Genomic DNA, 25,153 nt, shown 5'->3' on the forward strand with positions numbered 1-25,153 from the left:
CAGGGTAGAATGGCTGTCAAACCCTATCAGCCCATCCAGGAGGATTCATCCTTTAGTATTGGGAGAGCCAGCTGACCCTGTGCCAGGTTGTTGCTGCAGCTGCATTGGTGGCCAGGCTCTCCAGTCTGCTCTCAGTTACAGCTGGGAACTGGCTGGTTCTGGACCACATAAGAGTTACACAGATAACTGTGTGCATGAGATGACTTTACTCTCAAATGCATTTGATCAGTCATTTTTCTTCCTGAGCAGATATTCCGACAGGGGAACAAGTTTGCAATGTGTCTCTACAACGTTTACTGCTACCAGCTAAAATTTGATGTTGATATCTGTTCCAGCCACATCTGTTTAAAGATACCAGCTGTTTGCCAGAGGATTTGCAGCAGCAGTGGGCATCTCTGGAAGTATGGTTGAAGATGGCCATTATAAAATTTGGTTTGTTTGGACATATAAGTCTGTACTAATACACTGCTCTGTTAGTGAGGGTACATGGGGAACAACTTGAGATATGCAACATGTCATTCTGCCTAATAAAATTAAATGAAGCTTTAGTCTCTGGTGCAGTTTTGTAGTCTTAGCTGTGGGGCTCCCTCCACTGCGCTTACAGCTCATGTAAAGCTATGTGTGTCATTAGTCAGATGGCTGATAAACCCATTTCCAGCCCAGCTGTAACACTTGTCTGTCTAGAGTCCTGCCTTGACACGGCATGAAGTGGGTGTACCTAAGCAACAACAAAAGGGATGCATTCTGTACAGCTGACTCTGATGGTGTGTGCTCACAGCTCAGTAAGCAGTACCAGTGCAATGTGAAAGACTGTCACAAAGAGGCTTATGCCATTTCAAAGCTACAAATGAAGAGAAATTGGGTTCACATGCTGCAGTGGAGCAAATCAAACCCCATAACGTTTGTATTAATTGACAAAAGCAGATAGTGCCTGGGAAGCAGAATAGAGGGTGGAAATGCAATAAATCTTCAAGCTTAAATCTGGAAATAAGCCCAGGTTTTGGAGAGTTAGACTCTAGCAGAACTTACTTTTAAAAGTATAAATATATCATTTAAAAAAATCAATTGATTGAGAAATTTATTTTAGATATTTGGTTATTTTTCTTTGGCTTTTAGCCAAGTAGCAATTGGAATCTAAGAAAAAAAATGGTCTTTTTTAGAACAACCAAATGCTCTCACACCCTTCGTTATATCTAAAATACTCATTGTATATTCTATTTAGGATAAAAATATACATAAACAGTTAAATTAACAGTACAGTGATTTGGAACTATTCTAGGCTTTTACCTATGAAAGGAAGTGTTGAAATGTAATGCATACCATCGCTGTGCAACGACGCTGTAATAATGTCATTTTCTGCAGAAGAAGCAGCATCAGAATTCCTGAGTTCATGACAGGTCTGAGTCAGATGAGGAAGCCCACAAGCACAACCACAGGCCTAGAGGAGACAGCCTTGACCTGCAATTGTTTATCAATACAATACAGGTGATGCCCTCCAGAATCAAATGTATATTGGAAACCTGAGAAAGTTCCTGCTTTGGGAGGCAATCTTACAGCTCTGACTTTGAAGAAAGGTTGAATGTTTTCTCACATAAATGGGGTGAAGATTTAACTGCACATGTTAGGCAGCTGTTGTTTTCTTCTGTTAAATTGGCAACAGGAGGAAAGTGAAGAGGAAGTGACAAGATTTGGGTGATGCTGACAGCAAAGGGATAAAAAAAAGAAAGAGAATTAAGAGCACTGGAAAGAAATTTTTCTCATTTCACTGCCAGTACTTGACTTTTCCTTTTCTAGTTCTTTTTTCCTGACATCTAGGGCTCACAGTATATTGTCTCAAGTAGTACCCTGTTGCCCACAGGTCATTAATTAGATGGCTTTATCAGCCATCCAGAAAGGCTGCTAAAAAAGGAATTCAGAGACTTATAAATATTATTATCAATGAAGCCAAAACATGTACTTTGGAAGACATTCTAGTGCTGATAAATTTTATTTATTTTATGCTCAAAATATAATGTTTCTTCTGTTGAGTGGAAAAGCAAAGGATTATGTTACTTGCACTGCAGCATTTACTCAACATTTTTGCCCACAAGCCAACAAAGTAAGGAAAAAGCAGAGGTGTAATATTAAAGTGGGAGCATATATCTCCAGTGAGAATCAATACAGCCACACAAGAAAAGGTTTCTAAAAGAGACGTAGAATATATTGACAAAACTAGTTTTCTGCTGCTATAGCTGAAGTAATTTTCACTACCAGATTTCAGATTTATTTTAATATAATAACATAAACATCTACATTTTTGCTGGTAAAGTTATACAGCTAGGGGCAGGAAAATAAAGTAATTCCATGGACATTCATAATGGCATTCCATGAATTTTCATATCCTTATTCCAAGGAAATCTACATATTCTTTTCTCCTATTTTGCACCCCCCCCCATCCTTAGAAATGTTTCACCTATAGAGATGAAACATTTTTTTCTTGCCATATTTTCAAATAACTTCTGACACAAATCCATGCAAGTCTAATAGAAGGTACAATTCAAACATATCAGGACTTAAAACAAAGCAACTTTCTGATATAGTTAGTTCCTAGTTCTGATACCTGTCAGTCCTGCCTAATTTACTTGGGTTCCTTTCTGGTAGCTTATGCATAGCTTTTTTTAGCCTGAGAGAGAGACAGAATGGGGGAATAAAAAATACCATCTGGGTGACAACACACATAAACAGAGACTTGTCAAATGCTAGACCAGGTAAGATGTCCCTGGTGAGTCCACAGCACTCTGGTAAGGAGAAGCAGTTGTGCTGATGTTTTTACTGAGATACTGTTGGGATTTTCCTTTCCTGCCTCTTTCTCTGAAGACATTTGACATATGGCTCTATGCTGTTCAATTACACATCTCTTTTCTACCTCACATAGGATTTTTCATTTATTTGTCATTTCCCATTCTTAACTAGAATTATACTTTATTCATCCTTCCATATATTCTTATGTCATTAATTTTTATCAGGGATTGGAAAAATTTAGTCTGGAGAAGAAGTTTAATCAGCACAGAGCCTGGCTTAGAATGAGTTTCCCATTTTAAATGGGATGGGGGTTGGTTGCTGACATAGTTTTTCCCATGCACTGAAAATGTGTTTAAAACTATGCCATTCGATTAACTTGTAAAGTCTGAGAGTAGCTAGCAGATTCAATTATGGATTCAAATTATGCAACTAAATTGGTCTAATTTTTAAAAGTGATGAATGAAGTGCATTAAAATAAAGGGATAATAAAGGTCTAAAGAGGAATTGGCAAGGATTCTATTAATTAAAACTCAATGAACAAATGCATACCCTTGCATGAACGGGTGCACAGTTATAAATACATTGATTTGCATCAGAAATCCAACTTGACATAATGTTTACATTACACTGGGTTTAATTTCCTACATATTTGAAATCCATTTAAATACATGTTGATGATGACAGGAGATATTAGAAATCTGCTCCTAATATTGCAACAAGCAATAACTTTATTAACTATATTAGGGTAAAGTGCCTTTCCTGGAAGGCAGAAAGCTGCTTAATAACATATTGAAAATCTGTACCAGACCTAATGCTGTCTGACAAGACATAAAGCTGTCTGACCCTAATTACGGCATTTGGTTGTGTCAGGAAAGCTCAGCAAGGCAAGGCAAGGATAAAGTTTCTTTCTAAGAATCCTCAAGAGAGGGTGAATCACAGAGTTGCAAGTGTTGAGCCCATGGACGAGCTCTCAGAGGCATCCATGGCATCAGAAGTGTTTCCATGAGGTTCACATCAGACCCTGCCACAGCCCAAGAATACAAAGACAGGAGGACACTTAAAGCTGCAGAATTACCTCATGGTCTCTGCTATAACTTTCATTTCTTGGGAACAGGCTGTGTTTAGATCCACCTGTGTTGGTGAGGTTTTAATTCCATTCCCTTTTTTCAAGGATTTTCAAAGATCCAAGACAATTGTTTGAAATTACCACCCGTTCCAATGTGGATTTTCACATCTCCCTTGTAGACAAGACCTCAATCTCTGCAGGTCCTTTCCTGCACTGAGAAAGAGCTCAAGCACATTATCTTGCAGGCAAGCCATGGCCCAAACCTGTATCTGCATTTCCAGTACATGTCTGCTTTAAGTAGAGGAATATCTAAGATTCGAGTGGACCTCTGGAGTATCATTCTTTCTACCTTTCTCAATAGCTAAAAGCTTAACACCACTGTTCAGCAAACTAGATCAGGACCTGCATATCAGCCTTTTTCATCCAGCCTTGTTGTTGTTGTTGTTTTTGTTGTTTTTTAACTGATGAGCTTATTCTCATCAGTTGCTAAAAAGCTGGTACATTTTCCTGCAGCTGGTGAAGAGAAGTATCTGCTTGCATGCCTGCAAAGTACAAAGGTGGCTCCTCAGGGACAGCCTTTTTCTGACGGTTGCAATGTGCATCTTCTGCAAACACTCAATTACATTTTCAAGATGAGAGATTTGAATTTCAAAGATTCTCACAAGTAAATCTGCAACTGTTTAAATTTAAAGTATTTTCAGAAAATAATTTCTTTTTCATTTAAAGTATTTGTAGGAAATAAGAAAAAATGAGATGCTTCAAGTCCCTTGTTGGTGAAACTTAAATTTCAGCTCAGAACGAGGAGGTTATGATGTGATTGGTGAGGTGGGGCTGGAGACTGAGAGAGGTGCACCCACTGACAAGGCAAAACAAATGGTTCTTGTCAAAATCATGGAGAGACAGCTTGTGTTGTTCTGGTCAGACATTACCCTAATGTCTGATTTGCAGTTCATAGCACAACCTTTGACTGGAAAGACTGTCACATAACAAAGAGGACAGTTGGTAGCCTGTGAACGGATGCTGTCTGCTGTCAAAAGAGTCCTTGATTCACCCAGTTTAAAAGCAGCTTTCCCCACAGTCTTCCTGCTTCAGAGACTCCATCTCTTGGAAATAGCCTGTCAGGTCCCATCTGTTTTTTTTGTGAGGCTGCCAGCCCCCTGAGAGAGGGTCCACCATTCCAATCTCCTGTCTGATGCTGGAAAACCAAAGGGGACTAACCTCTGCAATCTGCCAGAAATTGGTTTTTTGAAAGCAAGGACTCTGCTTCAGAGAGCTGCAATCTACCATACTTAGAGGAAAATTAGTTTTCTAAGTACAGTGCTTTCTTCTGTTGACTGCTTCAGCCCTCTGTGTCTGCCTGTGCTTCTTCTCCTCACAGTGTGGTTTGCGGGAGCTTAAACCTAAATAACTCATTAACAAGCAAAATCCAGTACACTATATTTCTTATTCTAGCAATTATTGAGAAGGGAAAGAAACAATGACAAAGTAACTTTCAGAGAACTCTTGCCATTTTAATGATAGTAAAACTGCCTGAGCACTAGGCAGGCTACAGCTGGTATAATTAACAGCTGTTACATTTGTCAGTAACTCAAAAATGATTAGCAGGTGTCCTACTTGATTCAACAAGTTCATTAATCATTGGAAGCTTTCCTTCAAATTCACTTATCCGTTTTAATGTGCCTTCACTAGTGTTGTACAGAGGGCAATAATATTATACTGAGTATTATAAACAAACTGACATCATGCACCCCAATGGACTTAGCATCTAAATAACTAGACAAACATGCACAGTAAAGACAGCATGGAGCAAAAGCTGAGAAGAAATATTTGCCATGAGAACAAAACAGCAGAGAGTTTCAAAGTGGATTTTGGAACAGAGAGTAGTTTCTAAATAGAGTGGAATGTTTAGAAAACAAATGGAAGTTGTATGACAAGGGAAAAGATTAAAGTGGTCACATTCAGAATCCTTTACATACATTTGAATTTTTCAAAAGCTTTAAGATAAAACATAAGGTTTTAGGGTGATTCAGCAAAGACGGCGAAAAGTGAAAAGAAAACTGCACCATTTTGCATAAAGAACAAAGAAGACAAGAGAAAGGCTAAAGAAATAAAGTTTTGGAAGTGCAAAACTGAACTCTTGGGAAATGATAAAAAGAGGACCTGCAATTTAATGAGCTAGAGAATCCCCAGTGAGCAAAGGTAAAAGAAGAAGTAGCCTAGTGTGCATGGAAAAGTTTCAGAGTTGAGAAGAGGACTTTCAGGTGATTAAAGAGCACAGGATAGGTGGATTTTCTTGTGGCCTTTAGTTGTTTTGCTTATTTTTGTTTTGTTTCCTTCCTTCTGGAAAATGAAATAATTTTATACTTTCTTAATGCAAGTCTCAGCCTCTAGCAAAAATTATTTCTCATGTGTCATCATTAAGATCAGAGTACAGAATTGACCAATGAATTCATTATGGAACTGAGAAAGCTTTCAGCTTATTCTGACACATTGTTCATTGGCAGTGTCAGAGATTGGGTTTTGAAGATGATGAACCCCTGAATTATTCTGCTGTCTATATTATGTCTATCAATGTCTTTGCTGATTTTCTACAACTTCTTATCCAGACAAAAGAGACTGGGTCTTTAGCTGAATGCAGACAAATGAGTGATGCGAGGCACAAATCTTGACAATTTCTTTGCATGTTAGACTAATGTTCTACAGCACATTGGCTAAAGATTTCCTCCATATGGACTGCAGTGAGTTCTGCCTCTTCATTTCATACACACATAGATGCCTACGTATTTTGCATAGATCCATATTCTTGCTTCCTCCATTTCTTCTTCTCTGCACTGTCTCTACCTCACTACAACCGAGGATCATTTTTGTAGGGGTCTAGCATACTTGTAAGTAGGAATAGAGATCAGCTTCAAGAACCCTAGCTGACCTCATGCTACTTCTGTTTAGACAGTATAGATGTGAGTGAAACTTGCTACTAAATCTTAGAGCAAAATACTGAAGTACTGTTCTAAAAATATGCCAACTTCTGCCAGATATTCCTAAAGCTTAACATCTATTTGTACTTTAAATCTTGAGTACTCTTACACTATTGAAACTCTCCTACTTGATATATCCCAGAGGTGGAAGTAAGATGTTACTGTTGCTGGCTATACTTTTACTCAAGTTGCATGGGCAGAAAAGGTTATTTCTTTGTCTATCCTGAATGTCAATGCCAATTGAAAGCCTCCCCCACATGAATATAGTGCAAAATTTTGTCAAAAAATGAATTACAAAGACAGTAGTCTGCTATTAAAAAAGCAGAACAAACTCTGAAACATTGGGATAATTTGTGCACAGTTATTCAAAGGTATCAGCAAGCAGACACTATTTGTATGGAAAAGCAATTATTACAGGAAAAATGTGAGCCTGTAAATGTAGCACATATTGCTTTCCTATGCTTTTTATGTAATTGGTATCATTATGCTACATAATGACACCAATTACTTAAAAATTAAGCACACAATAATGCATACTTCATATTTATTATATTCAGATGGAGTTCCTATCTGCAGCACTTCAGGGCCAGGCATCCTTTAATAAATTCTACATACGCCTTCAGTATTTTCTCTAGGGTTGTATTTTTTAATGCTTACTCTTTTAGTAGGGAATCTCAGGCATAAAAAATTTAAAAGGTCAATTTTATGATGAAACACATGAGCCTGGATATTCTAAGTAGCACCCTAGACTGCAGAAGCTAATTGCTTTTTGACAGAAGAACTCTCTTAAGTGCTCATGCTGGAAGCAGGTTTGTGTGAAAAGCAGGATGCATCTCTACCCTGCTTCCAAGCCTGCTGGGATTTGTTGAGATGAGTGACGCTGTGAAAAATAGAAATCACCTGGAGCCTGTTAATATTATAATCAAGTGAAAGCACAATTACTGCTGTCTTAATCCATCTGTCTGTATGCATCCGCTCCACTTCCAATCACCTGCTTCAGTCACAGGTGTATCATTATTGAGATGGCATTAAAAAATCCAAGCCATGCATGTTCCAAATTGCTGTGTGTTCTTCCACGTCAGTCTGTCTGTCTCTGTAGCTTTAGTGCAGCCATTTGTCAAGAAGGAGAGCAAACAAAGGTCCCAGATTGCATGAAGTAAAGCCAAAGTACCTTTGTGTGTGGAGGCTGGCTGAATGATGCCCAAATTTAAGTTAGCAGGTTGCAATTTTGACAAGTGCCATTTATGTTAAATGAAGGGGGAAAAAAATCAAACAAATGTGCTGAATTCTAACAGCTCATGTAAAGCTCAGTAACGCTCAATAGATGGCATGTCGCGTATCTGGAACACTAAGGTAGCTTTAGTAAACAGACATAAATTTGTAGAATATGATGGCAGTTCTGCAGAAACAATCTGACATGATAATATACTTAGTTTTTGATTTCACCCTAAATGAAGTTTGATAGCATAAGTGATCAAACTGAATGACAAGAATTTTACACGATAAAATCAAATTACAACAACAATGGCATCAACAATCAAGCAAAAACAACTGCAACAAACAATGCAAGTAGTAACTTTGAATTTAGAATAAGAAAATGCTAATACAGCCAAGGGTATGTTTTCAAATTTCAGTCGGCAAGCTACAAGGATGAATGTTGGATAGTTTAACAATTCACCTTTTTCCAGCTAAAAGCTCTTCTTCACGTGAAACTTAAGTCTCAGACATAATTTTGAAAAAAGCTCAATATTACTCACCGTGTGAATCTCTGATTTGCTAAATGTTTTGTATAGAAAAATACTAGACCCTAGGTTTCATATAAATTTTTTAATCTATAATCAGAGAGACTCAGAAGTAATTTTGAAGATCATCAGAAGAATGGGTTTTGACGGTAATTGTAGATATTGGGAAAGAATGACAGGTTCTTGTAGACCCCCTTAAGGCATGAAAAATAAAATTTTAAAAAGACCTAGCTTTCCAGAAATGATGATTTATATGCACAAACCAGGAGTTAATCTGTAATCTCTCAGCATTTAAAATTGCCTGTTCTTTTCCAGTTGGCAGCCTGTTTGGAAGAGAAAAAACCTTTTAACCGTCTTTCAGAAGAAAGCTACATTTTAATTTCGGTACAGTTTTGTTTGAACACCTGAAGTTAAAGGAAGATCTATAAACCTCCCCAATGGTCTATGCAGCTGCATATGCTGACTCCAAAATGCCATGAAATCCCTCCATGAGGGCAGCTAATGGCCTTAATGGTTTCCACACTGTCATTAAAATTCCCCCTGGGACTTGTTCAAAGCTTGGTGTGCCAAGTGGAGCTCTCTAAGGAGCTACAGATCAAGTGGAGCCTATTGCTCCTAAAGAGCCGAGGAAGACACCTTTGCAAAGTGCAGCTCCAAGTTCAGACCTGTTCTGAGGTCAATATTCCCATGTCAATCCTTGCTTGAGTGCAAGGCACTTGTTCAGTTCACTGAAGTCAGCTGTCATCTGGGGCTGCCAGTGTCTAGAAACCCCTTGTCTGGAAATAGGTGGGAATAATTTTGTTTTTCTGGAAGTTCATGAATTCTTGTAAGTTATGGATCTCACCATCCAAGGCAATTCCCAGTAAGTGCATGAAAGGATAATACCTTCATGGGTAATAAACCTGTTGGATTTTTTTTGTTTGTGTTTTTGGGGTGTCTATGGGTTTGGTTTTTTTGTTTTGTTTTGTTTTGTTGATTTTTGGTTTGGTTTGATGTGGTTCACATATAATTACACGACCAGGAAACAAAAAAACCCCAAAAAAACCTAAAAAAACAAACCAAAACAAAAACAACCCAAAACCCCAATAAAACAAAACCAAACAAACAAAAAAGAAAAAAACCAACAAAAAAACCCAAACCCCTCTGGATGATACAATTCCTCCAAAGCCATCTTCCCCTGGCCCCTGGAACTTGCTATAATATATAAGGTATCCTAGATACCAAGGCTGAGCCAAATTCCTTAAGAATTTGGTCAGTCTCCTAGCACTTTGGAAGATAGTTGGTTAGAAATTACAGTAGTTTCACGAATACAAGCCGCACGGATTATAAGCCGCACCCCCGGTGCCTCAACAATGTTGCTGTCTTTGTCAATAGATAAGCCGCACCCCGAATATTAGCCGCACTTTCGTTCGTAGCGAGAATCCGTGCGCAGCTTTCACAAATTGGCCAATTAGTAACAGGATCGCGGCATAGCGGGCTTTACTGGCTCGGGGCGGGGCCAGGAAGGCTCGGCCCGCTCATGGTTGCCGACGGGGCCGGGTGGCCCAGCTCAGCGCCACGGCTCGGCGGGGCTGGCCGGGTGGTGCTGCCGCCGCCGCCGGGCTCGCTGGCCCCCCTCTCCCGTCAGCACCGCCCCGCTGCCGCGTTCGCTAGCCCCGCCGCCGGGCTCGCCGGCCGCGCCGCGCCGCGTTCCCTAGCCCCGCCGCCGGGCTCGCCGGCCGCGCCGCGTTCGCTAGCCCCGCCGCCGGGCTGCCGCCGCCGCCGCCGGGCTCGCCGGCCGCCCCCTCCCGTCTGCACCGCCGCTGCGTTTCCTCGCCCTGACCGGCACTGCAGGCCCCCGCGCCGCCGGGCTCCCCCACGCTGCTGGCCCCGATTCTGCTGGGCTTCCCCCGCTGCCAGGCAGCCCCACCCGCCGGCCTTCCTGCTTCTGCCATGCTCCCCTGCACTGCTAGCCCCAGTTCTCCCAGGCTCCCCCGCCCTGCTGGCCCGGGCTCTGCCGCCCCCCTGCCCCGCCCTGCTGGCTCAGGCTCTGCCGCCCGCCCCCCACACTGCTGGCCCCGCCTCTGCCAGGCTTTCCCACCTCTGCCGGGGCCGGCTGGGCTCCAGCTTGGCTTGGGGCTGCCGCGGGCTCTCACTTCCGTGTTGGCAGCTTTTAGAATTTTGTTAATGTATTAGCCGCCCTGGAATATTGGCCGCACTTCTGGGTTTCCACCAAAATTTTGGTCAAATTGATGCGGCTTGTATTCGTGAAATTACTGTAGTCTGTGTAATTGGTCAGTTCACCTTTAGAACTTCTCACTTAGATTAGATGCTGTTCTTTGTATAAACTATTATTGGCTGTAGTTTGAATCCTCCCTGAACCTATAAATATGGTTGTCTCTCCTTTGTTCTGGGAGAACCTGCTTGATCACCCTTCGCATGAAATAAAGACTCTTCTGGAACTTGTCAAGTGAGGCCTCCGGTCTTTCTTGGCTGGCTAAATGTGAGCTTTCTGAGAGATAGCTAAATGATATTAGCACTCTCTGGTCCTGGTAAATACCACCAGGGACCAAAAAGAAAGTCACAAACTCCAAACCTCATTCCTTTTTCTTTCTCAGATATTTTTTTACTATTTTAATTAAAATATATCAGAAGCTTTAAGGAAGCTCAATGGCTAAACAAAAGGAGTATTCAGGATAGAAAATACAATGTACTGTGGAGGGATTTGGTTCATCCCCATATTTAAAAATCATAGCATTAAATGACTACTACTTCTGGTAATTTTTAGGATTTTATTCTCATAGCAGTTTTATTTCCAGAATCAAAAAGAGACTGGAAATGCAGCATATATTGCTTACCTATGTCTCAGATATAATCAGTATAATCATTTTTAATGTGACTAACCTCTTTCACTCAGTCAGAGTTTCATAACTCATGCTCAGAAGACATTTGGAAAGATCTGATACTTTAAAAATGACAATTTGTTTCATTCATGTAATTCACATTTCTGTAAAATTTGCTGCATTGTTATATTCTGATGGTTACAGCAGGAAGCAATAATCATGGCAAGACAAGAGCTAACAGCCCAGGGAAAAAATCCTTTTCTTATGATGCACAGTGATTTTAGAAAGATCTTTACAAAACACAAAGCCACTGAAACCTAAAATGTAGGTTCAGACAGAGTACAAAACAATGATTTAGCAGATTAACGTTTTTGAAGATGAGATCAATTCATGCAGTTTGTAACAGAAAATGTTTGCAAAAGTCCTCTACAATTTTTGAAATGTATCTGGGTTATGTATTTTGTACCACTGCTGCCTAGTCACAGCACATTTTCTGCAGGCATCTCTAATGGGGAATCAGGAGGCTGCCATCTGAAAATGAGGCAAGCACCACCAGCTGATACAGCAAATGCCAAGTGGCTATTTAGCAGTGCCAGCTCACGATACACTCACACAGAAAAACTACCTGCCCCCACTTTTCCTTTTTGTACCTAAATCTTCAGGAAACTAAATCGCTTCCTAAAAGCAGGGATGGAGAATGCAGTCTATTATTCCCTGGCAGACCACAAAGGATTGCCCATATTGACGATCTGTTTTGTGTAGGCAGGCTGCAGAAGCAATAAATCCTATTAACCTGCTCAAAGTCAAATGAAGACATTTAGAAAACAGAACTGCTACTACATGCAGTGGTGAAAGAAGAGCATATCAAAGAAAGGTTAAACGGATGCACCAGTATTAGATTATGCAGTTGCAACTATAAAATTCCCCCAAATCTTTCTATCAACTCCTCTTGCACTTCAGTATATTAATTATATCCCCTTTAAGCTAACTGGTTGACCATTCAAATATTATCTTCTGTTCTCTCAGTGATAATTTTCAAGACCAAAAAATCAATTTCAAGCTAACAGGACTTCTGTGGAAAATGCTTATATTATACTATGGTTTTGCTAATGCACACTTCCTCTGTCCAAAACATACGGCATTTCGTGTGTAAAGACCATTCTGGAGATTTACTGTAATTATGCCATGATGTGCTTATTGTTATGGATTCAGCAGCCTTTCTGCCTCTCTACCTGTTTTGTTTGAGAGCAGCTGCTAGCTTCAAGCTGTTGCCTGCTTCCAGCGGCAGAAGCTGAATGAAGGAGCGCTTTCCAGGGAAGACATGTTTTGAAACAGACATACTGACAATAAACCGGTTCACTAGGGAGGCATAACATTGACTGGATAAAAGTTGAGTAATCATTCTATGATAATTTACTGAAACTGGGTGCAATTTGCTTTAAAATAGAAATTCCCTCTGCTGCTGATGTTGGACTTGGAGGACTTTTACTGATAAAAGCGTGGCATTTGCTTTTATGAAGTAGCTGATCTTTGGAGATTCATTAAACCTCATTATTTTTTCTTATGCATAAGTGACTGTTAATACTTATTCACTGAATGAGAGGAATGGGAATAATGGAGTTGTCTAAAGCAAGGCTTGACAGTGCATCTCTTCCTCCAGATCTCTCTGCTCCTTTTGACGAGTACACTGAATTGAATTACTAAGGAAAGCCTTGATAATCTCTTGGTAAAATGGTGAGTGCTTCAGATGAGGCTGCCCAGCACTGCCTTGATTTCTGTGCCTGGTTTTAATTGTGAATCAGTTGTGTGCAGTTAATCCAGCTCCTTCTGGAGCTTCTCTTCTGTGTGGGGAGGAGGATCTGAGGATCCAGCCCCTTGTCAGTAGTCACTTCCCATAGCACTCCCAGAAAACAGGGCTTTCTGCACAGCAGTTTACCTAAATGGATGGCAGGGAATTGTATCCTAGACCCAGATTTATTTTTCCTAATTTTTAGGAAAAAAAGTGTGTGGAAGAGGAAATAGTTAACTAATTAGGTGCAAAACAACAGTGCAAAAATGTCAGACATTTCTCTGCCATGTTCTTGTTACAACCTTCTCGCTGGAAATGGCATATATTAATATTTTATTGACTTGAACCTCTGGGGTAGATTCCAGATGTCACTACTTGATCATTGTGAACATATAAGGAAAAATAAATTCTGCCATGGCAATGTTGAATTCCCATCTATGGAAGCAATTGTTACCAGAAGACAAATGCTCCTGTGGCTTTGTAGATGCCTTTTTTCCTGCTGGTTGTGATTATGCACACACGACCGATCTGTTTGCGGAAAACATGGACATATAGAGGTAAAATAAAGCAGAGAAAAACTCACAACATTTCATTATCAAATTGCGTACATTAAGAAATAACTATTTCCTTTACTGTGCTCAGTCCAGAATAGAGGCTGACAAAGCTCAAAGGTATAGTTAAATGAACGCTGCCTGCTGGGGAAAAACCTGCTCCAATGGTTTTGAAAACATGAATCACTTTATGCCAGCCAGTTTCAAGCAGATGGGTACTGCAAAACTGATGTCTCAATAGTGCTGAAGATTAGGTGAAAGGTACTGCTCAGGGGGCACACCTTGAAAGCCCCCAAAACACATCAGAGCTGCATGTATGTGCTCTCTACCCACCCAGCAGGTGCTGAAGACAACATATATCAAAGGGGTGGTGAGAATTGGCTGAATACGAGCAAAGAACAGATAACCTCTGATTTCAACAGTAATTTCACTATTATAAGCCGCACTGAGTATAAGCCGCACTTCTGGGTTTCAGCAATTTTTTGGTTTTTTGTCCATATATAAGCTGCACCTGATTATAAGCCACACGTTACAATACAGAGTGTGATAAAAGGTATCTGTTCTATCACCATCTGTTGAGGGTGGGGGCAGTGATCTTTATCTCAATGGCAGATAATCTGCTAATGGGCCATCCATTGAAACCAGGCAGGGCATTGTTCTTTATCTTTTCACAACCCATCCTTCCTCCAGTGAGTAATTGTCTGCTAATGGCCCATTGAGTCCCACTGTGGGACTGATAAAATTACTGCATCCCATTGAAAGTTGCTCCAGCCAGGGGAAAGAGCCCAACATTTCTTACCAAGATAAAAACAGAGGTTTTGGGACACTAAGGGAGTCCCTTTCTCCACTGGACTCCAGAGGAAAACCGGATTTCTCCACATCACCACTGGAGCTCCGGAGGGAAACTGCACCTTCTACAGGAGCACTGCTCCGACTGAATCACATCTGTCACTGCAGGAGGATGCAGTCACCATTTAATGGGACTGCTGCCAACACCCTGCCTGACGGGGTGTCAGGTTGTACTCTGACTTTGTCAGGGTTTGGAGTTTGTTTCTTTGTAGTACTGTATTTCTATTTTGATTTCCCTAGAAAAGAACTGTTATTCTTAATTCCCATATTTTTGCCTGAAAGCCCCTTGGTTTCAAAATTATAATAATTTAGAGCTAGGGGGTTTACGTTCTCCATTTCAAAGAGAAGTTCCTGCCTTTCTCAGCAGACACTTGTCCTCCAAACTAAAACAGCAACTTTTCCTTCTTTGTCCATATATGAACCGCACCTGATTATAAGCCGCACTTTGGGTTCGGACCAAAATTTTAGTCAAAATGGTGCGGCTTATAATCGTGAAATTACTGTAATTTTCTTCAGTTGGATGGAACAATGACTTTTCCACTAATGAATATCACTTGTCACTTAAAATCTAGGCTTCAGGTGGAAATTTCAGAAAATTTACAACAAAAAGACTCAGTTTTCAATCTCAGACTCCATTTTCCTTAGAAATGCAGCACTACAGAAATCAGAGTCAAGAATCTCAGAGCATATCTATAGAGGATCCTTATTGTGAGGATTATTTTGTTTGCTACATAAGCAATAAAAAAATGAAGACATATGATAAAGTTTCCTCTCCCACTACTAGGATTCCAATTCATGTGTCCTTCCTGAACTCCAAGGTGAGAGTCCACAGCACGACTCAAACACTAGCTGGAGATCTGGATATCATTGGTATTGCTAAATGTTCAGGGAACACGGACTCTAAGTGTGCAATTGCCATGACATTGTGAATGTACAGAAGTGCATATAGACATAGTATCAACTGAAATAACCTACAGACTGTCTTCTGGCCTAGAGGCCAAATGGTATAGCATAGCACATAAAAAAGCTCTTTTTCTGCCTCAGAACAAGATGAGTAGATCCAAACTGGCTATCAGAGATTCTCCCTGGTTTGTGCTACTTCTGTACTCATGGTCCAACAGAGTCTGGGACAGTGATGCTGGTCTGGGCTGAATGCATGACAGACTGTCAAAAATGTCAAAAAATGTACCAGATATGTTAAAGATCATTTGTCTGCACCTTAAATGAAGATCATTGCACTGTTATGTTAAGACAAAACTTTTCACGGCTGATGAATTTTTCAATAGAATCATGTTCCTTCAGAAAATTCCCAGTCAGCTCTGATTCTGAGATTTCAAGAGAAACTTAAATTATCAAAAATATTGCGAGCAGTTTTCTGACCCCATTACCTTAGCCTGACTCAGACACTTTTTCCAAGGGTTCTAGGGCATGCAGTTGCATGAAAGAAAGGTACTTTTAATTTTCTTTGGAAGACAAAAACCTTGTTATGCTGTCTATGTTAGAAAATGGGGGAAAAATGACAGAATTCATATTGTCATATAATTGTTTTCATCGTACACACACTAAAGATCAGGGACATCTAAATACTTACTAGATTTTTATTTTCCTTAAGTATAGTTTTTATTTTATTGGGGTAGTTAGCTTTACCAGAAGCACTCAAGTTGTATTATAGAATTTCAGGAATCTATCATTGATCAGTGCCTTCAATATTGGTTCAGTTACAGCTGCTGACATTGTTTATCTTTGGTGAATTTTACAGACCAGGTCTTCAGAATCATGGTATTGTGACCAGAAAAGTCATGACTAAAGCTGCAAAACAGTTCATTCTGTGTTTTCATAACACTATACTTTTATGCGCTCAGTTCATCTTCCGCTCAGGAAGCTGTGCTAACAGCACACAAAAATGAAACATGAAACATACTACCCAAAGTATACCATGCAAGTTTCCCCACAAATTTGAGAAACAATCATAGTTCCGGCTTCTTCTGGTATTTTTGGTGTTTTGGGATTTCTTTTGGGTTTTTTTTACATATGTTTGTCTCCATAATGAGGTGAGGAAGTTTGCTATAAGTTTTCTGAGTCTCTATATTATATTCAGGAAAAAATCACATTAAATCACGAATGAAGTCCTTGTACTTCTAGAACTAGAGGCACAAAATGAGAAATGTTGCTTTTGTATAAAGCAGAACAAGGTAGTACTTTAATATCAGCAGGAATACCAAACATGGTGACACTGAGGTATATCTGTACTGTGGATGGGGATTTCAATATTTCCAAGGAGCAGCCCTCCTTTTTATTGTACCTTCAGAATCAGCTCAGGAATGGGATTGGTGAACCTGGCACTTGACTATGAGCTTTCAGTATGAAGAGGTATTGCTTTTTGTTTAACTACATGTTGTAAAGGATTACAGAAGCTTGTGCTACTTATTATTGCTGTTCTTCTCAATAGTGTTCTTACATCTCAGACAAGTGTAATAAGCTTTTTCTACCTTGTAAATTCCTTTGTATAGAGAGAAAATAAAATGGACTAGGCTTTTTATCCAGAATGTCTTCAGAGAGAAGCTCACCAAGACTAGGTAAATAGGCCCCAGTCATCTCCTCTGTGTATAGCTGGAACATGTTCACATGCAGCTCTCATGCTATGACAGTGAAATAAAAACAGGACTATGCCAATACCAGAACCGAGGAATAATTTAAATGCCAGCTGTGGAAAGAAGCAAGTCAGCAAGAAAGCATCACCAGTTAGCACCACCCGCCTCACATAGCCCCAGGACAGCCATGAGGCACTGAACCTGGGCATCCAAAATCTCATTGCTCTATCATATCACTCTGGTCAGCCAGAATCAGAGTCCCCTGTGTGAAGGGATACATATGAGATGGTCAAAACAAATTCTCAGGAAAATACCCTCAGGCCTCAAAGTAATGAGTCCAATGTTCAGCTCTTTGTTTTCATAAATCCAACCCCTCTCAAAAAAAAATCACATACACTATTTGCCTTTGCTAGTGCAAGAACATCTATGAGAAACTGAACTACTTCTTCCAGTCTCAGCTCATGCTGGTGCTGTTGTCTTTCTCTCCATTACGAAAACAAACCTTTCAGAGACAATCCTGTTTGCCTGGTCAGGTAAGACTGTTTAAAGCTGACTTCTCTCTTCTGAGTTGGAGAAAACTTGTTTTCAGACAATTATACAGCTTAGCTTTATACAAGCGCAGCTCATTAAGAAGGGAAGTTTTTAGGGAAATAAATGAGTACAATTCTACTGACGAAGCTCCTTACTCATTATGAAAAACATTTATGCTTTGATGTGTAAAATTCAGTTTTCTGCAAGAAGTTGTGAAGAAATGCAGGTAAAATTTGATAGAAGCAATAACAGATAATACATACAGACATAAAAAAAAATCTCTTAAAGCAATCCTTCAAAATGCTAATGACATAAGCTTTAGCACTATTGTCAAACAGTAACAGTAATATACTGTGCTCTGAGACAATGTAAAAGATTCCTGAACCTGATGCCTGCCTGCTAACATAGCAAGACAGCATTATTAACACTTCACAATGATTCATACCCTCTCCATATTGTGCTGATTTTGCCCAGTCCCACATTGTAAAAAAGACTTTCTAAAGTACCAATCTATATTATAAGAATAAATTTTCTTTCAGCTATTGTATTGCCCTAGAAAGGAACTTTGACTTAATTAAATAATGTTGCTTTTCTCCATTAGGTTCAAAGAGTCAAAACTTAATTATATGAGCTCTTGTCTCCTTTCTCAGATATAAATATTCTCACCACTCTAAAAGCATGGGAAGAGACAGCTGATGCACAAGGTGTGTGTATGAGTATAAGCATTTAGAAGAGGTGGAGGCTGCTGTCAGAAGGGAGGTACAGGAACAAAATTAGCAAGGACAAATCTAAGAATGGGCTTTTATGTGCAAGATGTGCTTCCTGCACAAGTGAGGACCTTTGTATTGAGTAAAAAGGACTGGAATATTAAGAATACAACATTAGGTTTTATGCTGCATTTGATGTTTTGTAAGAGTTTTGCTGCATTTTGGTTTTTCCCATAATATCACACTGTACATATTTTGATCACAGGAATAGAATATGCTGGTTTATTTGCTCAACACAAGGGCTACATCAATACCCTTCCTAAAAGAAGAGTATTACCCATCTAAGCACAGTGAAAGCAGTTAATACAGTACAAGTTCTTAGATTGTTCTTTTGCAGCTCTGTCAAATATGGCTGTTTAATTTTAGCATTTCAACTTGGACTAGCCAGGGCCAATCTCTGTCTTGTTTGATTCCACTCATGAATATTTTGATACACACAGAAATATTCTTGCTGTTTTCCTTAATGACATTATTAGTTAGGCAGCTTTTATTTTCAATGTGTTCCTCTGACTACTTCCCTCATCTCCCCTGCCTTTGCTGATTTGCCTCTACTCCTATCATGCAGTCTGTCCTGCTGATATATCTGCTGCCTGATTATTTTAGTCTTGCTCTATCATTTGTTAGTGTATCTTGAGGAATGTCTGACCTTCTCTGCTCAGGTCTTATCAATATCTTCCCAAATAAAAATAAAATTAAAACCACAAGGAGGAAAAAAAAGAGATCAAATGTACTTCCCTTTCAGAAAGCTCATTTTCCCCTCCTGCTCTAAGTGCAGGAGCTCTATAAGCTCTCTGTTTAACCTTTGGTGCCCTGCTGATACCTTTTTGATCTCTCGCTCTGTGAATCTTAGCCTCTGAGGAGCACCCTGCCTCTCCTCCTGTGCCATGTTTTCTCCTTGCTCCTGAAAATGCCCACTGCTGAGATTATTTTCCACCTCTAGTTTTAAAACCTCCATTTCTTCTCCTTAGTTTCTTCCAGTGACATTCAACTACTTCATTATCTTGCAAGGCTCTCTGTGGCCTGTCCCACCTTGCTTGTCCCCTCCTGTCAGTATGAGAGTTCACTGCTGATGAGACACCCGCTTCTAGCCAATTACTTCCGCAATTTTGAACTTTGACACACTTCTGTCTTTTACTGCTTTTAGAATAATTTTCCAGAGATAAAATTTATCAGAAGTTTACTCATTCTGAATCATAGGACTTTTATCATGCCTACAGGAAAACTGACAATGGTCAAACAGGAGGTCCAATGAAACTTGAAACTAGTATTCCTTCCCTGTCTTCCTCTCTTTTCCTCCTTTCCTTTCCATATGGGATAACTGGCTTGTTTTATACTTTGAAGGTTAGTTCTTTTGGATGGGAACCACTGCTTTTTTTCCCAATCATATTTCCTCAGCAATGTTGAGGGCCTTCAAGTGTTAGACTCTGAGTAACATATTTGAGCATGGAAGTCTAAAACACAAGTAGACAGTTCAGTAAATATATTCTTGCAAAAGGGCACTTTTACTGAGTACTCCCATCTCTCCACCAGGGCATGAGTGTTATTTAATGCCACCTGTGCTGTGCTATCATTAAAGATTTTAAGACTGTCCTATTCTAATTATTAATCCTTAAGAGAAGCAGGGAACATTAATGCTTATTCTAGTGTTCTAACTGCTTAAATACATACACAGACCACCTTTCCATAATATTGGATTACCTGCAATGTTTAATGGAATTATCTTGGCAGCATCTTTCTGAAATATTTAAGAACCTCTGTTTGTATAATACAAACAATAATTGGCATGAATTAAGCACCTTGCCAAAGGTCTTATGGTAAGTCCGCAACAGCAGAGATTTTTGGTGCTGGCGCCCTAACTTCATAGCTGTACTATTGCATCTTAATAACACAGTTATGCTTCATGATGTTTTAAATCAATCTGACAGCATCAGGGCTTGAAAGGTATTGTGCATGATGCAGACTTTGCAGAAATCCAAACAGTATACATTTACTGTAAATACTATGGATGGGTAATTACATATTACAAATTTTGAAGCATGAAATAATTTTAATGATTGCATAAAGCACATACTCAAGTACTAATACAGGAAGGAACAAAAAGAAATTAAGACTAATATACAGCACTAAAAAGGCAGTGAACAGGATCACTTTGAAAATGGTCAATACTTTTATGTAACAGTTTACTTATGGTTTTATTTATTTGGTATGTAAATTGCCATCAATAATGCAGACTCAGTACATAAGAAATGCTTTTCCTCCACTTGCTTTACTGGAATAATATTACACAGTTCATCTCTTCTAAGGTATATAACTAAAACCCAAACTGGCTAAGGTGAAGCCTTCACATTAGTCTTATTCCCATAATTCAGGCACTTATCTCCACTAAAATCAATATATTTTTGAGTGCGTGAGAAGTAAAAGACAAGCATATTAAATACTACTAATCCTGTGTTGGCAAATAGATATGTAATTCTGTTACACTTATCTCCAAGGCTGATCTCTAATTTGCATATTTTCAGAGTCTTGATCTACAAATGGGCTTTAATTTGTTGACTTTTGCAAGAAGAGACTTGTGGGAGTGAGGGCAGGTCATGCATAATCAAAGAGTAAAACAAAGAAAAAAGATGCAGAGAATCTGAGTTCAATTTCTGTATGAAATGCAATTAGCATTATAATTTCCTTGTACCACACAAAGATCTTACTGTACTGGGTGTTCCCCATATTTAGGGGCTTTTTGAAAAATTCAAGGGATCTCTATCTATGCAAATGGTACAGAGCCTTATGAAATGAACATGAAAAGTTTAGGCATGCTTTTCTCTCTTTTCTGCACTTGGAAAGTGGCACAGAGAGATGAAATGACTTTCGAAAGAACATTATGATCGATCTGGACACAGAGCCCTCTGACCTGAACTGCAGCCTGAACTGAAAAGCTTTTCACCTTCTCTTATAAGACAAGAGTTCAACGAACTGTGGAAATGAAGAAAATTGTACATAGGCTCTGTAGGTAGAATTAGACATTGATATGTGTGAGTGCTTGAGAAACTGCCAACTTATAACTCTTTCAGCTGCATGTCAAAAGGCTGGGATGCAAATGCTATTTATACACACAGCCAATGACTACTTCAAGCCCTGACACTACATGCCAAGACACAACAGTGGTATAAAACCTGCACTGTGTCCTTCCCAAGCACTGCCCTTCCCATGGTGAAGCGGCAGCTATACCTCCTATTGTTTAGAGGTAGGAACTTTCAATCAGCCTCCACTCTGCAAATACTATACAGAAAGCAACTCAAAGAGCTGCAAATCAAATCCCCATTAGTTCCACTGACCTCATTCTTTACCTGGAATAATTCTCACTAGAGATCAGTCATTTAAGTATATCTATCCTTGATAACCCAGTAGGCCTGAAAATGAAATAGCTTCTCTAATGCAAGCAACAAGAATCAATCAACCTTTAAACAGACAAGGACACTTTATTGTCTGAAACGTATGGGTATATGAGTCATGCCATCACTAGACCAGTTCATTTTGGTAATTTGTGGACATAAGGACAGGCAGAGCTGTGGTCATTGCAGAGCATATTGGATGGGCCAGATGCTTAAGATTTGGGTGCTCTGTAAATGAGACTTCCCTGGGAGAGAAGTGTCTAGTGGAAAGTATGTGAACACAAGCTACAATAAGGGTTAGTTCTGTCCAACAGAAATGTCGAATTAGTTGTGGCCAAAACGATGTATTTCTTCTGCATGTATCAGAAAACCTTTAAACAGCTGTTGCTGTCAAAGTGTGGTGAAGCTAAGATCTCACCTTTGCAGATTCAGCTATGATATTGATCAAGAATTGGGGAGGCAGGAAATGAAGGATTGGTTCCATGAAATACAGAATCACAGATTCACAGAATTGTTAGAGTAGGAAGAGACCTCTGTAAATCATCTAGTCCTACTCCACTGACAATGCAAATCCATAGGAATTGCATTGATTGACACAAGGAAAAGAAAAGGAGAAGGTATGTATTAGAAGGGGGTCTTAGGTATAAGCGATTAAGAAAGTCTGTACCTCTCAAGTACCTTAGCCAATGGGGAAAGAGAGAGGGAAATATGGCTGGGAAATTAAGAGCAAAAGGAGGCCGAGTCCTCTAAAAATGCCCCAAGGCCTCTCCCTTTATTCAAATAAAGTAACAGGACTCCTCTCTCTCCTTTTTTTGGAAACCTCTGTTGTTTGTGGATTAATTTTCTTGACACAAACAGTATCTGCTTTTCTTACTTGGTATTATATGTCACTGAGCTTTACCAGTTAATTCCTCTGTTTTCCATTTAATCACGTTTAATATGGGACTGAATTTACACTGGCATTTCTATTAGGAAAAAAATAGCCACAATGGGAAATGTGAAAGTTATGTAAGCAGTAGACAAGCACAAGGTTTGGAAAATTGACCCATACTTATGCTGTGCAGCTCTTTACCTGTGATAATCACATTTAGAGTAACATGAATAGGAATATAACACAGCTGTAGTTAGCTACAGCTAGCAGATACTAATGGTTTGTTATTTTGAACCATTACTCTGACTTGAAAAGAATGAGCTTATCCAAAAATGCAGCTCTATTTAAACACAGACACACAAAAAAACTGGTTGAATCAGGAACAGGGTTAAGCTTGAACTACATATACCTTGAGTTTCTTGTTCATAATTATATTTAAAAAAAAAAAAAAGAAAGGCAGAAAAAATAGCCTGGTTATCTGTTTTTGAAGACTTGAAGGTAGGAGGGCTCTGCAGAGGGATCTGGGCAGGCTGGATCAATGGGCCAAAGCCAATTGCATGAAGTTCAACAGGGACAAGTGCCAGGTCCTGCACTAGGGTCACAACATCCCTACGCACTGTCACAGGCTGAGGGCAGAGTGGCTGGAAAGCAGCCTGTTGGAAAAGGACCCGGGGGTGCTGGTCAACACTAACTGAACGTGAGCCAGCTGTGCCCACGTGGCCAAGAAGGCCTATGGCATCCTGGTCTGCATCAAGGGAAATCAAGCTTGCACCAGGGAAACTTTACGTTGGATATCAGGAAAAAACTCTTCACCGAGAGTGTTGGAATGCACTTGAGCAGGCTGCCCAGGGCAGTGGTGGAATTTTCTTCCCTGGAGGTATTTAAAAGATTTGTAGATGTGGCACTTAAGTACAGGCTTTAGTGTTGGACTTGGCACTGCTAGGTGAAAGGGTTGAGCTTGATGATCTTAGAGGTCTTTTTCAACCAAAATGATTCTATGAAGCTGTAATCCCATGAGAAAAGCCTGAGTGATAAAAAATGCTGGGGAATAGATAGATGGAAAAGCTGCCCAGTTTTTGGATAGCTGTAAACTCCATTATACGTTTTTTTCCCCAAGCAAACAGTTTTCATCCCTTATAAATTTTCTGTAGTGCAAAAGTGCATTATTGTGCTCCTAAAAAAGATTTAAAATCTCAAGTTTTGATTTTCACAATGGTGTAACTTTTTCAGGAGGCGAGGGAAAACCTCTCCCATTATAGTCTAGCATCTATTAATTAATATGGTTAAAGACAAATTGATGAGATTTGAGTCCTCTGAACTGATCAGTGAATCTATTTTTACTCTTGGTTTGTCTTTTGTATTCAATTTCATATTCAAGTCGGTTTTCACAACAATAGCTGTAACTTGCTATTATGTCACAACTTACACATTATAGTATCAGGAAAACAAAGTGTGTCATGTGAGTAGTTCTTAGCACAGTAATAAATATGTATACTGGAAATTTTTGCATGCAGGTATCTTGAACTGGCTGCATGACAACTGAGTTTCATAACTAAACTAAGGGTTTGTGAATGAATGCCACAATCATCCACTATTCCAGTAAAGGCAAGAAGAAATCCTGAAAAGGTGGTGGAATTGAAGTTATTTGTAAACACTTACTGCAAGGAAGATCTGAAGAGAGCTGTGAGCCACTTCTATGTACTGATACTCAAGGAAACACCCCGAGACAGTGATATAACGATGATCCTCTGGGGCCCAGTCCGGTGCTGGGGTTACCGAGGTCACGGTGCAGCCCGGCCCATTCTCCATCCACCAAGAGCGGTGCATTGAGATGTTAAAGGTCAGAATGAGATCTGTTTCCTGCAGAAGAGCAAGAGAACAATTAATGTGAGGGGATGGTACTCTGGTCTCCAATGCCTCAGCAAGAGATTTCACAGCATGCATAAAGAAGCAAAGAGCTGCAATAAAACGGCAGTGTCACATGAAAGTTAGTGGAGCTTGCCTGCTGCAAGCAGAAGTATCTGTACCTTGCCAGGCAGAAACGCTTTGTAGCAGAAAAAAATCTTGCAAGCCAGGATCTGTTCCTAGAGATCATGGCAGCCTAGACTATAGCATTCGTTTCTGTTGATTGCCCATTTTCCAGTGGATACTGTAAGGATTGATGACCCATGTTTTGTTGGTCTGATGTACCAAACTATACAACAATCCCCCCAAAATTAATACAGTTTAATATACACAGATCATCTTCAAGGAGTTTTTTCTAATGGACCCAGTGAAGTAGACCTACGGTACTGCTACTGAAATACTGGAGAAGATTGAAGAAAAGGATCCTGTGCATTTGCTTGCAGGCAAATCTCTTTACAATGCCTCTCTCTAATTTCTAATTTCCTAAGGAAATAGTGAGGGCTGCGTTGGCTAAACACTACAGGGCT

General features: G+C 39.7%; 1 protein-coding gene across 6 annotated transcripts in view; it reads right to left on the bottom strand.

Moving 5' to 3' along the window:
* The window catches only part of NKAIN2 (sodium/potassium transporting ATPase interacting 2), a 534,629-nt gene that overhangs the window by 55,657 nt on the left and 453,819 nt on the right, over positions 1 to 25,153 (bottom strand). For all 6 annotated transcript variants that reach the window (XR_004417342.1, XR_004417341.1, XM_033054574.1 and 3 more), the window contains one exon: positions 24,381 to 24,581. Coding sequence is in view for 4 of the 6 variants with exons in the window: in XM_033054574.1 (XP_032910465.1) it covers positions 24,381 to 24,581 (201 nt within the window). In the remaining 2 variants the exon portion in view is untranslated. The remainder of the gene's footprint in view (positions 1 to 24,380; positions 24,582 to 25,153) is intronic.

The sequence above is a fragment of the Catharus ustulatus genome, chromosome 3 (assembly GCF_009819885.2).
Source record: "Catharus ustulatus isolate bCatUst1 chromosome 3, bCatUst1.pri.v2, whole genome shotgun sequence".
Lineage (NCBI taxonomy): Eukaryota > Metazoa > Chordata > Aves > Passeriformes > Turdidae > Catharus > Catharus ustulatus.